Below are 16,388 nucleotides of genomic sequence, written 5' to 3'. Positions count from 1 at the left end.
ATACTTTTTGGAACATAGTGTAACGACCACAGATAAGATAAGGCCTTGCCCGCCTGGGCAACACATCAGCATTTGGCCGACTGGTTAGTGCAGTTGACTGTGGTCTGGGAGACTGTGGTTCGAGACACGCTCTGGGCACGACTTGTTCGCCACAGTATTTTCCTCATTGTGTTATGGTTTTCTTTTAATATCTTTAACATTTCTAAACACAAAAACACGAAAGTATATAATAGGTTCATGTTAAGGAAATCCATTTTAATTAGTTCTCCTTCGATTATGACATGTTATTAATGCTCAGTAGGCACAGGAGGTTTGTTATGTATTGTTATAGGTTTGCCTATGAGGCCTATTTCGTGTCTATTTTTGCACAGTTCACTAACGCTTTGAGCTAGGAGGCTGAAATTCTAGACTCTGTATCAGGAGGTGACTCTCATCCACTGTGCTGAGTTTCAGATCTGTGTGACCTTCGGAAGTGTCAAGGGTCACTACGTGTGTTGCTTTTCAGGTCTGCAAGGCCTATTTCGTGTCTTTTTTTGCATAGTTCACTAACGCTTTGAGCTAGGAGGCTGAAATTCTAGACTCTGTATCAGGAGGTGACTCTCATCCACTGTGCCGAGTTTCAGATCTGTGTGACCTTCGGAAGTGTCAAAGGTCACAGCGTGTGTTGCTTTTCGGGCCTGCGAGGCCTATTTCATGTCTTTTTTTGCACAGTTCACTAACGCTTTGAGCTAGGAGGCTGAAATTCTAGACTCTGTATCAGGAGGTGACTCTCATCCACTGTGCCGAGTTTCAGATCTGTGTGACCTTCGGAAGTGTCAAAGGTCACAGCGTGTGTTGCTTTTCGGGCCTGCGAGGCCTATTTCATGTCTTTTTTTGCACAGTTCACTAACGCTTTGAGCTAGGAGGCTGAAGTTCTAGACTCTGTATCAGGAGGTGACTCTCATCCACTGTGCCGAGTTTCAGATCTGTGTGACCTTCGGAAGTGTCAAAGGTCACAGCGTGTGTTGCTTTTCGGGCCTGCGAGGCCTAGTTCATGTCTTTTTTTGCATAGTTCACTAACGCTTTGAGCTAGGAGGCTGAAATTCTATACTCTGTACCAGGAGGTGACTTCGGTCACGATCATGGAGGAGGCCAGTCCGTAATTAGAGAAGAGAAGAGAAGAAAGTGAAGAGACCCGAGATAATGCAAATCCTGGTTCCTTTGTTTCAACCATGCGGCCAGTTGTAGGAAAATCAAGGCTGGTCTCAGAGTTAGGCCTTAAAGTTCCCTTAAGGCCTCCACTGTTCATATAATCACATAGTTCACATCGGACTGTGGCCCAACAATGAGAATATTATGAAGGAAAACTGGAGACTCATTCATTATATTAAAACATGTTTATGATCTGTGGATCAGTACAGTCTGGAAATGGTGAAACTTAAAAGCAGCATTATAGACTTAACATCGGCAAATATGTACTTAAAACCAGAATTAGGAACTTAAAACCGCAAATATAAACTTAAAACCAACAAATATAAACTTAAAACCACAAATATGAACTAAAAAAACAGAATTATAAACTTAAAACCACAAATATAGACCAGCTAACATGGAATTAACATCAGCTATTAGTATCAGGGACCAAACAGTTCAGAGCCAGAACAATGAATCCCTATGATAAATGTGCATTAACAGAAATGAAGCGATGCTATCAAACCTTTAATAAATGTAGCAGCTGCCTGCAGCCCATCAGGAATCCCAGCCTCCTTGAATAGTTTAACTACCTTAAACTGAAAAGTTCCCTCCAGGTTCATCTCCTGGGAACTAGAACTAAATGGTACCAAGACTTTGTTAGACGTTCATCAAGTTTCTGGATGTTCGCAGTCCTCCCATCAGTCCAGAGATGCTGGAGCAGGAAACCATTGTCTCTCATTGAAGCCGTGGCCTCGTCCACCTAAGCAGGTGTGTGTCAGTCAGCAGCGGGTCAGCAGGGATGCTGGATTTTGCTGTAAATACACTCCGGTGGAGGTCTGGATGGAGGCAGCTCGATCTCCTCGTACTGAAACAGACACACACGACTTTAATCACTCACTGAACTGAAGAACTGCCCCCTACTTTAGCCACGATCTCTAAAGGAAATACACAGATATATTGTCAAAGGTACTGATGAAGCATTTTGACCATTTGGCCCCCCTGCAGGGACACAACGACGCCTTGCAGATTGCTCAAGCCTCATATACCCCTTAAGACATAGACATGCAGGTTCCAGTTCCTGGGGACCCCTGCCGGGACATTGTCATGCAATGTCCGGCGTCTTGCATCCCTGCCGAGACTTCCAGCCCCCACAGAGACAAAGACCATATACGGACTTCCTGATCCCTCAGGGGTGGTCCCAAAGCTAAAGGGTCCCACCTCTCACTGGGCTGGTTTATTCCTGTAACTTTTGTATAAAAACCCTTTGAACAAACCAATTGGTGTCGACACACCAAATACAGACTCGATCTGTGCTGGTCATGTCGACCGCCGGCTTACTGATTAAAAACTCTCTATACCACGAGCGGACTTCTGAACTGGTTTTGATAAATTCCTCAACAGTACAAAAGAGCAGATATACTAGCATTAATGATCGTTAACCGGAGAACTAACAGTTACGTGGTTAGTTGGTGGACTACAGAGACCAGTCTGGTCTAGACGGGGTTGTAAAAGTCTTAGCTGTGATTGGTTCAGACGCTGTGAGGTCGTCTGGTGGGAATGAAGGTAGAGTTGTGTATCATCTGCGTATAGCAGTGATATGAGAATAATCTGGTCCAGTGAGGTGGTGGATATGATTAAGGCCACGTTTCCACATATTTACAAAAACTTATATTTCCCCCTCTACATTTATAAAAACCCCATCATTTCCAGGAACCTGCATAAATATCTGTTAAGGTGCTATGAGCAGCCAAACCTACAGGGGGCAGTGTAACGAGAAGATAAAGTCATGCTAGCCAATCAGAATCCTGGAAAAAAACATCAACAAATGACACGAGTAACTTCCAGTTACTTCCAAGATGAACCAGAGTCTTTGGTTTGGAGTGACAGAGAAGTGGAGTTACTTCTCAACATTTTGACTTTGTTCTCAAAATGTTGACTTTTTTCTCAAAAATTCGACTCTTTTCTCAAAATTTCGACTCTTTTCTCAAGATTTTGACTTTTTTTCTCAAATTTCGACTTTTTTCTCAAATTTCGACTTTCTTCTCAACTTTTTTCTAAACATTTTGACTTTTTTCTCAAAAATTTGACTCTTTTCTCAAAATTTTGACTTTTTTCTCAAAATTTTGACTCTTTTCTCAAAATTTCGACTTTTTTCTCAAAATTTCGACTTTTTTCTTAAAATTTCTCAAAAACGGATATTTCCCCCTCTACGTTTATAAAAATCCCATCATTTCCAGGAACCTGCATAAATAGCTGTTAAGGTGCTATGAGCAGCCAAACCTACAGGGGGCAGTGTAACGAGAAGATAAAGTCATGCTAGCCAATCAGAATCCTGGAAAAAAACATCAACAAATGACACGAGTAACTTCCAGTTACTTCCAAGATGAACCAGAGTCTTTGGTTTGGAGTGACAGAGAAGTGGAGTTACTTCTCAACATTTTGACTTTGTTCTCAAAATTTTGACTTTTTTCTCAAAAATTCGACTCTTTTCTCAAAATTTCGACTCTTTTCTCAAGATTTTGACTTTTTTTCTCAAATTTCGACTTTTTTCTCAAATTTCGACTTTCTTCTCAACTTTTTTCTAAACATTTTGACTTTTTTCTCAAAAATTTGACTCTTTTCTCAAAATTTTGACTTTTTTCTCAAAATTTTGACTCTTTTCTCAAAATTTCGACTTTTTTCTCAAAATTTCGACTTTTTTCTCAAAATTTCGACTTTTTTCTCAAAATTTCTCAAAAACGGATATTTCCCCCTCTACGTTTATAAAAATCCCATCATTTCCAGGAACCTGCATAAATATCTGTTAAGGTGCTATGAGCAGCCAAACCTACAGGGGGCAGTGTAACGAGAAGATAAAGTCATGCTAGCCAATCAGAATCCTGGAAAAAAACATCAACAAATGACACGAGTAACTTCCAGTTACTTCCAAGATTGACCAGAGTCTTTGGTTTGGAGTGACAGAGAAGTGGAGTTACTTCTTAACATTTCGTCTTTTTTCTCAAAATTTCGGCTTTTTCTCAAAATTTCGACTCTTTTCTCGACTTTTTTCTCAAATAAACTTGTTTCTCAAAATTTCGACTTTTTTCTCAAAATTTCGACTTTTTTCTCAAAATTTCGACTCTTTTCTCAAAATGTTTGACTTTTTTCTCGAATTTTTGACTTTTTTCTAAAAAATTCGACTCTTTTCTCAAAATGTTTGACTTTTTTCTCGAATTTTTGACTTTTTTCTAAAAAATTCGACTCTTTTCTCAAAGATTCGACTTTTTTCTTGACTTTTTTCTAAAAATTCCAAGATGAACCAGAGTCTTTGGTTTGGAGTGAAGACTGAAATAAATGCAGTTCTCTACCGACAGCGTAGCTCAGGGTGTCAGAGAGCTGCCTGGGGAGTCAGAGGACACAAGTTCAATCCCCTGGGAGGATCTGGGTCAAAGTGATGGAGACACAACTTATGGATCCAGTTTTAAAGTCACCGCCTGAAACCAAAGGTTAAATGTTCTACGAGAACCGGCCTCAGGGTGAAGGGTTGGTGGCGTGGTGGGTTAGTTACCGGCTGTAAGGACCAGGAGGACGGTGCACGCCGGTTCAAACCCCACACCGGTACCTGGAGCCCTTAAAACTGGTGTCACTGTGGTGGAGGAGGTGAGGGAAAGGGGAGGAGGTTCAGGTGTCTCCTCCCCGAAATACTGGGACACAAAGGTCGGGGGTTATGGAGGAGGAAGCAGGAACAGAGAGGGTTTTACTGCTCTAGAAGAGGATACGTTATTTATAACATAAGTAGCTAATCAAAGTAATTTACATAAGTAGAAAGAAACTAAGTTACGGAAACTAAGTTACGAAAGAAACTAAGTTACGTACGTAAGAAACTAAGTTACGTACTAAGTTACGAAAGAAACTAAGTTACGTACGTAAGTTACGAAAGAAACTAAGTTACTTACGTAAGAAACTAAGTTACTTACGTAAGAAACTAAGTTACTTACGTAAGTAACTTATCCTCTTCTATAGCAGTAAAACCCTCTCTGCTCCTGCTTCCTCCTCCATAACCTCCTACCTTTGTGTCCCAGTATTTCGGGGAGGAGACACCCTCACCTCCTCCCCTTTCCCTCACCTCCTCCCCTCTCCCTCACCTCCTCCACCACAGTGACACCAGTTTTAAGGGCTCCAGGTCCCGGTGTGGGGTTTGAACCGGCGTGCACCGTCCTCCTGGTGCCTTACAGCCGTGAACTAACCCACCACGCCACCAACCCTTCACCCTGAGGCCGGTTCTCGTAGAACATTTAACCTTTGGTTTCAGGCGGTGACTTTAAAACTGGATCCATAAGTTGTGTCTCCATCACTTTGACCCAGATCCTCCCAGGGGATTGAACTTGTGTCCTCTGACTCCCCAGGCAGCTCTCTGACACCCTGAGCTACGCTGTCTGTAGATCACTGGATTTATTTCAGTCTTTTCTATCTACATTTAGAGTCAAAACCACAAAACTCTTTCAGCTGAGTCTCAAACCCTCGACCTCTGGATTACAGCGCGGTCGTCTAACCCTCTGAGCTACTTGTCCGACACATGGAAATGCGTTTTTTTTAAGCTTTACACTTCAATGTTGGTGGTTAGATTTTAGTCAAAATGCTTTGCCAAAGGAAACTCAGTGAGGGATTTGAACCTGTGACCTCCAGGACACCAGGGATCATGTTAGTCCACTGAGCTTTTTACCAGCTGGTCTGGGTGGTTTTCCATCGTGTTAGGCCACGTTTACACAGAGCTCAGGATATTTCCCCCTCTACGTTTATAAAAATACCATCATTTCCAGGAGTTAGAGTTACTTCTCAAAATTTTGACCTTTTTGTCAAAATTTCAACTTTTTTCTGACTTTTTTCTCAAAATTTCGACTTTCTCAAAATTTCGACTTTTTTCTCGAAAAACTACGACTTTTTTCTCGAAAAACTACGACTTTTTTCTCGACTTTTTTCTCACAATTTTGACCTTTTTTCTCAAAATTTTGACTTTTTTCTCAAAATTTCGACTTCTCAAAATTTTGACTTTTTTCTCAAAATTTCGACTTTCTGCTCGACTTTTTACTAAAAAATGTGACTCTTCTCCAAATTTTGACTTTTGTCTCAAAATTTCAACTTTCTTCTCGACATTTCTAATTTTTTCTCAAAATTTTGACTTTTTTCTCAAAATTTTGACTTTTTTCTCAAAATTTTGACTTTTTTCTTGATTTTTTCCCAAAATTTTGACTTTTTTCTCAAAATTTCGACTTTCTTCGCGACATTTCACCTTTTTTCTCAAAATTTCGACTTTTTTCTCGACTTTTTTCTCAAAATTTTGACTTTTTTCTCAAAATTTCGTCTTTTTTCTCAAAATTTCTCCAAATTTCTCAAAAACGGATATTTCCCCCTCTACGTTTAGAAAAATCCCATAATTTCCAGGAACCTGCATAAATATCTGTTAAGGTGCTATGAGCAGCCAAACCTACAGGGGGCAGTGTAACGAGAAGATAAAGTCATGCTAGCCAATCAGAATCCTGGAAAAAAACATCAACAAATGACACGAGTAACTTCCAGTTACTTCCAAGATGAACCAGAGTCTTTGGTTTGGAGTGACAGAGAAGTGGAGTTACTTCTCAAAATTTCGACTTTTTCTCAAAATTTCAACTTTTTCCTGAAAATTTCAACTTTTTCTCAATATTTCGACCTTTTCCTCAAAATTTCGACTCTTTTCTCGACTTTTTTTCTCAAAATTTTGTCTTTTTTCTCGAAATTTGGACTTTTTTCTCAAAATTTTGACTTTTCTCTCAAATTTTCGACTTTTTCTCAAAATTTCGACTTTTTCCTGAAAATTTCGACTTCGGATACCGAGCCTTGTGGAACCCCTGTGGAGAGCTGATGTTGTGAAAACGGTCTGGATTTAGTTCCTTTTGTTTCTATGACGTAAGGACCAGAAGTCACTTCTCTTCTTGTGAAATGTCATCAGTTCAGCTAAAGTTCTGATCCAGTTAAAAGTCCAGATCTAAGTCAGTATGTACATTTATGAATCCTACTGGTAACCTTATTGTCTTATTTGTCCTTATTGTCTTATTTGTCCTTATTGTCCTCTTTTGTCTTTTGTCTCATAATATAAAAACAACAGTGACATGACACATCAACAAACACTTAACATTTACACTCAAATAATTCTGGATAATTTATTTTGGTCTGTAGGACAGGCGTTAATAAAAGCACAATGTTTCTGCCTGTTGCCTTTTCAGTCACTATTTTGTCGATAATGTTTGTTTTGATAATGTTTGTAGTGTGATGTGACAGAATAAAGAATCTCAAACAAACAAACAAACAAACAAACGGTTGGTTCTTCGCTGCAGAACAGAGACGGTTGTTCCTCTTTGATTGTTGGTAAACAGGAAGTGCTGCTCGTTGGCGCTAACCAAACCTCAGAGTGGTTTTCAGCAGAATCACCTCTGACGCTTGAGGAACTCCCACTTTGAGGAAGAGCTCGGTAGAAAGAGTAACCTGTTTACCTGAGGTGACCTCCAGCGTCTCTGTATTAAAGAGTAACTTGGGCCCAATCCCAATACTCCCCCTACTTTCTACCACTAGCCCTCCCTCACTACCACTAGCCATAAAAAAGAAGCCACACCCTTGAAATCTTCCCAGGGGTCTGTCCCAATACCCCCACTACTCCTACTTTCAGCACCACCCCTAATATCAGGAAGCTGAGAGCCAAAAGCTGTTTTAATTTCAGCTGTAGTGCTGTTAATATGCCACTTTATTAAGTTTTTATATTTTTTCAGGCGTAAAAGTAACCGTTAAGATCCCCAACCGGGGCTCAGTTTATCCAAATAACGCCTGTTAAGAAATTTGACCCGATGTTTTCGGAGATGAGAAGAGCCGCCGGCCCCGGGGCGCAGCAGCAGCTCTGTGGAGAATTACCTCTGGCTGAAATAAATCATTTAGGAAGATAAATGTTGGTTTAATAGATGAAATCTAACAGTTGTAGCTACGCCTGTTAAGAAATTTGCTCCGAAAAGTTTGAGATTTCTTTTTTTTTTTTTTTTCCCTTGTCTGCACACATATTAATGATTGATACCATGACGGTAGAAACCCAAAGTGTATATATGTGCATTATTACTATATTTAATATATATACATATATATACGCACACATATGCGTACACATACATAAATATACACATACAAACCCAGTGATTTTTTTTTTTTTTTTTTTGGGGGGGGGGGGTGACGACATCCACTGCCAATCCAGGAAGCAGGAACACACGGAGACACACGTCAAGCACTGGAAATCTGCAACAAAAAACCACAAACAAAGCACGAAACCGGCACGGAGCCGACCAAAACAACAACAGCAATCGACCTAAATCTTGAGATCTGATCGCAGTCTGAGCTAAGCTATCGCTACCGCTACCTAAACCCAAAAGCTAGAGAGCCAGCATGCAGGTGAACAAGCCAGTGTGTATGTCTGTGTGTGTGTGTGTATGTATATGATCATGTGTGTGTGTGTGTGTGTGTGTGTGTGTGTGTGTGTGTGTGTGTGTGTGTGTGTGTGTGTGTGTGTGTGTGTGTGTGTGTAATAAACCAAACAAAGCTCCACCTGAAGTGTATCTATAGTGGGGGAGGGGGGGGAGCAACCCCGCCACCCGCGAGACCAGAGGCCGACACGGAAGAGCCCGGAACCCAGGCCACCGGCAACCCCACAGAGGGGAGAAGTAGGAGGGAGGCAACCCACCGCCTGCGAGGCCCCCCCCCCCACCCGGCGGCGGCCGAGAGGGCCCGCGGGCGGGGCCCCCACGGCGCGGAACGAAGCAGCCAGGGATCCCGCGGCGGCGGACCGCGGCCCAGGCAATCCCCGGCCACCCGGTCCGGGCCGGACACGCGGCCAGGAGGCCCTCACCCTCCAGGCCAACGACCCCCACCCGGCAGGGGGCCAGCCTGCCCGGAGAGACAGAGCCGCCCCGGCCGCCGACGCGGGCAGGCGCACCCGCCCCCACGAAAGTGGCCCTCCAAGACCAGAGGGGTGCCCCGCCGCAGAGGCAGCGGGGGGGACCGGAGACGGGCCCGGAGAGAGGGAACCCAGCAACAAGGCGACACCCGTGCAGGCCCGACAACGGAGGGCCCCAGACCCAGGCATCCCATTCATTCATCCATTCAACTATCCGATATCTATACTAATAATAATATGATATACTATACATAATAATAATACTAATAATACTATTAATACTAATAATAATAATAATAATACTAATAATAACCATCTTTGTATAATATAATATTAATAAATTATTAAGTTTTGATGTCCTGCCAATGGAGGCCCAAATCCTCCATGGCAGGACCCTTCCATACCGCATTCGTAAATTTTGAGATTTCTGCCTGCCGGCTCCGGAGCTGATTTATGGGTCCGCGTTAAATCGACGCAGAGCCTACGGCGTAGGGTACGGCGTAGGGTACGGCGTAGGGTACGGCGTACGGCGCGCGTCGCCGCGTAACCTACGCCGTAGGCTCTGCGTTGGTGTAACGCAGAACCATAAATCCCTTTATTCTGGCGAGATCTTCACAACAACGAGCAAGCGAGTGATTATGTACATTCACTGAGTGAATAATATGAAAGTAAAATATATATTTCTCGCTAGAAATGTAATCAAAATGCATTTTTATGCAGAAACTAACTCAAAAAATGTATTTTATTCACTAAAAAATAAGAAATGTCCGCCAAGTTTTTTTTTTTGATTCAGTCCGCAAATGACGACGAAAAGTATTCCGGGACATTTTTGTCTCTAGATCAGCTAGTGAGGATCGGAAATCCCTCGATCTGTAGGGACAGATTCATAGCCACTACACTACTTTTCTTCACTCCCCCTAGGTGGAAAGAGGAATTGGGAACCACTACCCTCACGGGAACACGCAAAATGTAGGGGTAGTGGTGAAAACTAGGGGTAGTGGGGGGATTTGCATTTACCTGAGGATTTTCCAGCGTCTCCGGGTTCTCTGGGGTGAAACATGAAGGATCCTTCATCCTGCAGCTGCTCCTCTTCCTCCTGAAGTACCGACAAGTCAAACCTGCACAAAGATGGCAGAGAAAACCTGAATGACTGAGTTCCTGACAATGAACATGCAGTTTACGGCTGATTAAGTCAGATCTGACACTGAAGTGAAATGTTTCAATTGACACAATGATTCAAATTCAGAATAACTTTTTATAAAAATAACAGATTTCAAACTAATACAACCGACCTTCAAACCTCAGATTCTTTTATGTCCCCCCCCCCCTTCTTCTGATTGGTCCATATTTGATAGTTCCTATTTTCTGCCATAACTTTTGAATGGTTTGACATAAAGAGTCATGGTGGTGTCATTGGACTCGGTTTTTAGTCCTTGACCTTTATTGGTGCAAATTAGCCCCACTCCTTCTTCTGATTAGTCGATATTTGATAGTTCGTATTCTCTGCCGTAACTTTTGAACGGGTTGTGATAAAGAGTCATCGGACTTAGTTTTGAGTCCTTGATCTTTATGGGTGAAACTTGCACGTGCGAGGGCCCGTTCATCCGTTCATCGCTGCTGCAGCTTTAATTATTATTATTTTTATTATTCACACTTCCATCATGGGAATCTGCAGCTGAATCTTTCCATCGTACGTCTAAAAAAACCCTTGGAAAAAGAAAACAAGCTAACACCTCAGATTATCTCAAAACCTTTAAATTGCAGCCATTTCCAGTTGCTGCCGGTGTTCCTCAGGGCTCATTCCTGGGCCCCCTCCTCTTTTATTTCTTATTTTATGCAAATAGTGAAAAGAGTTTTAATATTTTTATGTCTGCTTGTGTATTTATTATTGAACCCACTATGTAGGAGCAGAACTCCTTATTTCATATATTACTAAGTAATTAAGTAAATAGTAAATGATTATAGAGTTAAACCAACACATTTACAGATTATTTCAGTAATTATTATTGCAAATGGATCTTCTTTACTTGTGTAAGAAGTTATTTTTTGTGTCGACTAAACAAGGACCCAATAAGTTTTTTACTTCCTCCTACTCCTTTTCGGGCATGAAAATGTATTTCCCTTTGATTTTGTTTAATGACTGTTTATGTGTATTCTTTTTTTGTTTTGTGAAATTGTTTTTTTGTTGTTTTTTTTCTGTATGCTCGAAATAAAGATTTCAATCAATCAATCAAGATTGGTTGACAACTTACTGATTGGTAAACCGTGCGTTACATTAGCACACCACCAAAAACAAAATATCGAAAATGGCACTAATTCAAGAAAATGGTCCTGATAAAAAAAATGAAAAATAATCCCAAATATTGGATAAACCTTTTTACGCTTCCAAGAGGAGGTTTTATAGGCGATTCGATCCACTTATTAACAAAAGTGTCATGGAAAGGGTTAGGGTAAGGGTGTGGTTGATGAAAGGGCCTTTCTGTGTGGAGTTAGCATGTTCTCCCCGTGTTAGCTTGGGTAGCTAACATGAGCTAACCTCACAAAAACATGCAGCAATCGTGGATGTAAACTCTGGCCGGCCGCAGCGTCGAAACAACACTCACCTACGAAAACTAAAGCCATGACGATGTTCAGACAGAACGAGCCGAGAACAATCGGCTCCTTCTGCCACGTTCTGATGTCTCTGGTTCCTTGTTTGCATGTGGTTCCTGGTTTGTCTGTGGTTCCTGTGTGGTGGTTCGAGTCCTCATTCGGAGTAGAAGGCACAACTGGAACTGGAAATGACAACAATCAATAAACACTGAGAACCGTTTCAAGTACAAAAGAAGCAACTTCCATTCTGCACAGGTTTGTAAAGTGACTGAAAGGTTTCATGAAGCCTAAAAACCACAGAGGAGGTTGGTTTGTCCACCGAGGTCTTTTAACCCTTTAATAGTGTAATAACCAACAACCTCCTCAAACCCACCAAGACTAAACGGGTCACTATGGGAGGCCGGGCCTTCTGCTCCGTTACCCTAAACTGTGGAACGCCCTTCCCGCCCACCTGAGAGAACCACAGTCAATTGACTCTTTCAAGAGTAGACTTAAGACCTACCTTTTCAGGAAAGCATATGCTATGCTTATAGCTATGTTCATAGCTAAGCTATGATTTATGATTTGCCATTGATTTTTATGATTTTTTATGACTTTTTTACATTTTAGTGATAATACTGCTGCTTTGTGTTGATTTTCTTGCCTTGAATGTTGTAGCACTGAGATTCACTGAATGTAAGGTGTAAATCAAATTAATTATTCATTCATTCGAGCATCTGGCGAGATGCAGCACTGGGAGAAACCTGGATCTGAATGTCAACAAGACCAGAGAGGTCATCATGGACCCCAGAAAGAACCAGCCTACCCCTCTCCTCATAGGTCAGTGTTTCTCAATCCTGGTCCTCGTGGGCCCCTGTCCTGCATGTTTTAGATGCTACCTGTTGAAGAATATTATCAAATCCAGTTCATAAGTCTGCTGTGGTGTAGTGAGTTTTATTCAGTAGCCGGCGGTGAGCAGACCTACGTAGAGCGTGTCTGGTTTGGTGTGCTGACCACGAATGGTTTGAAATCATGACTTTTATACAGTAAGTTCAAAGCACAAAAGGCAGGAATAAACAAGCCAAAGGTGAAAGACAATAAGCAATAAAAGGGTATTTACAGTCAGATGTGATCTGTGGCCAAATGCCGTTATCGGGCATTCAGCATGAATATCAGTGGAAAACTACCCCATAGGGTGTTCTCGTTATTCAAGTCTGTGGTGAGGCCAATTCAAATGTGTGAGCCCTGTGGGGGTAGAAAGCTGGGGCCTTATGTCTGCAACGGCGGCACAATGTCTCAACATACTCTGTCAGGTGTGTTGGTGCAGGGAAATACTAAAACATGCAGGACAGGGGCCCACGAGGACCAGGATTGAGAAACACTGTCATAGGTGGAGCTGCTGTGGAGCCCAGAGTACAAAGTTTCTAGGGGTTCACATTTCCAGTGACTTGTCCTGGTTCACAAATCCAGCCTCACGGTCAAGGAAAGACAACCAGAGGCTGCACTTCCTACGTGAGCTGAGGAGAGCTACCAACACCCATCCTAGCCACCTTCTATAGGGGCGCAATCGAAAGTATACTTAGTTAGTTTAAGTTTATTTCAGTCATACAGGACTGTCTCAGAAAATTAGAATATTGTGATAAAGTCCTTTATTTTCTGTAATGCAAAAATGTCATACATTCTGGATTCATTACAAATCAACTGAAATATTGCAAGTGTTTTATTATTTTAATATTGCTGATCATGGCTTACAGCTTAAGAAAACTCAAATATCCTATCTCAAAAAATTAGAATATTCTGGGAATCTTAATCTTAAACTGTAAACCATAATCAGCAATATTAAAATAATAAAAGGCTTGCAATATTTCAGTTGATTTGTAATGAATCCAGAATGTATGACATTTTTGTTTTTTTAATTGCATTACAGAAAATAAAGAACTTTATCACAATATTCTAATTTTCTGAGACAGTCCTGTATACTGTACATACTGTACACTTGCATACATGCATGTACACACATAGATGCATATACGTACACATACATATCTCTTTTCCCCTTTTTTCAATTACAGCCATAACTCCCAAATATAAATGCACATAATGATTTTTTGAACATAACAAAGGAAGTACATTGCTTAAGTTTGAGATCAACACTATTCCACAGCTGGACCCCTTTACTGACCAACTGCATCTCCATCTGGCATTATAGCTGTACGGAAGCCGATGGAAAAGCCCTGCAGAGAGTGGTGGATGCTGCAGCCAGAGTCACCGGCACTTCCCTCACATTGCACGCAGTTGTTGCCTGTGCTTTTCTTGTGTTAATTTAATATGCAGATAGGTGTATTTTCCACAGCTGTGCGGTCATGGTGGGAAGGTTCCAGCCCTGGACGGTGATTGGCTGAAACCGACAACCACCGGATACAAGGAGCCAAGATGGCGGCCGCCAGCGGGCTGCAGGACTCTCAATTCAATTCAATTTTATTTGTATAGCGTCTAATACAAAAGATGTCTCTAGACGCTTTCCAGAGACCCAGAACATGAACATAAACCCCCGAGCAATTATTACATAAACAATGGCAGGTAAAAACTCCCATAGTGGGAGAAAAGCCTTAAGCCAAACAGTGGCAAGAAAAACTCCCCTTTAGGAGGGAAGAAACCTGGACCAGGACCAGGTCAGCACGCAGCTCCCGAGGCTCCGGCCTGCAAACATGCACAAAAGAAGGGGGCCAGCACAGAAACTACAGGAACGAGAGAGGAAGGACTCTCATCCTCCTCCTCTGCCAACCCGCCACACCTTCTGCTTAGAGCTTTATATATGTTTTGAAATTAGTTACTTTTGAGTAGTAAGGGTGGGCTGCCAGTTTTGTTAACCTTATTTTCTCCTGTTTATTTAGCTAGGGAGGCAAGCCTCGTGACATTTGTTTCTTTAGTTTGTCAGGTTAGTTTCTTACTCCTAAGATAGAATCCTTTTGTTTGTTATTTTGGCCTTAGTCCACCCTGAAGCCTAACGACTCAGCCTTAGTTACTTTCCTATATATTTATGTTTATTTATTTATTCATGTTAAATAAATGACTTACTAACTCTTGTTTGTGGCTACTTGGGACTTGGGAAGATGGGGCCTTCTCATGTTGTGTCCTAGGCACCCCTAGACTGAACACTGTCAAGGGCAAACCAAATCCTGGCGGATCCCAGCCATCCTGGTCGTGGAAAGTTCACCTTCCTGCTCTCAGGAGGAACCTAACCCTAACCCTAACCCTCAGGCAGAAGGTTTCTGAGAGACGGGTGCAAAACAAACAGGCTCCATACCAGTTTTTTTCCCCACCACTCCATAAGACTTTTAAATAATCAAAACCCGTTCCCTGTCTACCCCCAACAATGACTGTCTACAGTACTACACAAAGGAACTGCACATCTGGGAACATCCGAAGCGTCTAAGGGAACTTTGTGAAGAGATTTCAGCTGGAACCAGTTTCTACTCAGCAGGATTAGAGCCTCCTGCAGCTTCTCATATTCTACTGGAACAGTGAGGAACTTACCTGAGGTGAGGTTGAAAGTGTCCACAAATATAGTCTTTCTCTCCTTCTTCTCTGCACAGAAGTAACGTCTGAAGTCTTCTGCTGTGAGGTTTTTAATCACAAGTCTGTTTTCTTGGATTAAATATTTGGTTTCAAAATCAGGAGTTGAGTACTCGGTATCAAAGGAAAAAGTACGTCCGATGTATCCTTTGAGCTGGTGGTGGATCTCCATGAACCAGTGGATGTCTTTATTCCTGATGGAGCAGTTCAGAGTGACATCTCCACCCAGCTCTCCTTTGACCGTCACGTTCTGGTCCTCTGCAGAGACCAGAACCAGCACCAGAACCAGCAGCATGATCTTCCCCAGCAGCTCCATGATGGTTCAGCTGCTACGACTAGACAGAGTCGTCTGAAAGCAGCTCTGCTACAGAATCACCTCCTCTTCACTTCCTGTTTCACTCGCCGCTTTAATCCAGTTTGACGTCAAACCGCAAAGACCAAATAAGTCTGAGAGGACGGAAGAGGAACTTCTCATCTGAGCTGATTCACTCCACCGCAGGTGATTTCTGCTCAATTACAGAACAGAACCACATGCTAGCAGCAGCAGGACCTCCAAAGGTGTACTAGTACTAGCTGGTGAAGTATTCACATTAAAGGATTGGAGGGTATGTAGAGGTACCAGCAGAGGAAGTACTACAGTCCTGTAGGCCAGAGGCCAGAGTAAAACCGTCCAGAGTAGGTGTATTACCCAATCATACCTTTCTACGGTGTTCTGGGCCGACCACCATGATTTCAGTTATTAAACGGGTACGGGGGAAGGAGAGAAGTCTGACGTCAGAAGACCTCAGGTTCCTGGATGGAGTGTATTGGGGTAGTATTGGGGGGCCAGTGAGTGGAGGGATCTGTAGGTGAGAAGGAGAATTTTGTACCGTATTCGAAACTTAACCGGGAGCCAATGGAGGTGGATGAGGGTGGGGGTGATGTGCTGCCAGGGCTTGGTGTGGGTGAGAACCCTGGCAGCTGAGTTCTGCACATACTGGAGCCTGTCCAGGGTTTTACTTGGAACCCCAGACAGGACTCCATTGCAGTAGTCCTGTCGGGAGGTGATGAAAACATGGATTAGTGTTTCTGCAACAGAATCAGAGAATGAGAGCCGGAGACGGGAGATACTCTTGAGGTGATA

General features: G+C 42.4%; 1 protein-coding gene across 1 annotated transcript; it reads right to left on the bottom strand.

Moving 5' to 3' along the window:
- Nucleotides 1-1,408: 1,408 nt before the first annotated feature.
- LOC133425394 (uncharacterized) lies at nucleotides 1,409-15,660 on the bottom strand. Its single transcript, XM_061716239.1, has 4 exons — nucleotides 15,227-15,660; nucleotides 11,722-11,892; nucleotides 10,136-10,236; nucleotides 1,409-2,038 (listed from the first exon to the last, which is right to left on the bottom strand). The coding sequence occupies exons 1-4, from the start codon at nucleotides 15,579-15,581 to the stop codon at nucleotides 1,964-1,966; spliced, it is 702 nt and encodes a 233-aa protein (XP_061572223.1). The 5' UTR covers nucleotides 15,582-15,660; the 3' UTR covers nucleotides 1,409-1,963.
- Nucleotides 15,661-16,388: the final 728 nt, after the last annotated feature.

Source organism: Cololabis saira, chromosome 24 (genome assembly GCF_033807715.1).
Source record: "Cololabis saira isolate AMF1-May2022 chromosome 24, fColSai1.1, whole genome shotgun sequence".
In the NCBI taxonomy this organism is placed as follows: domain Eukaryota; kingdom Metazoa; phylum Chordata; class Actinopteri; order Beloniformes; family Belonidae; genus Cololabis; species Cololabis saira.
Note: the sequence above shows the minus strand (reverse complement) of the source record. Positions and strands in the feature narration are given on the sequence as shown.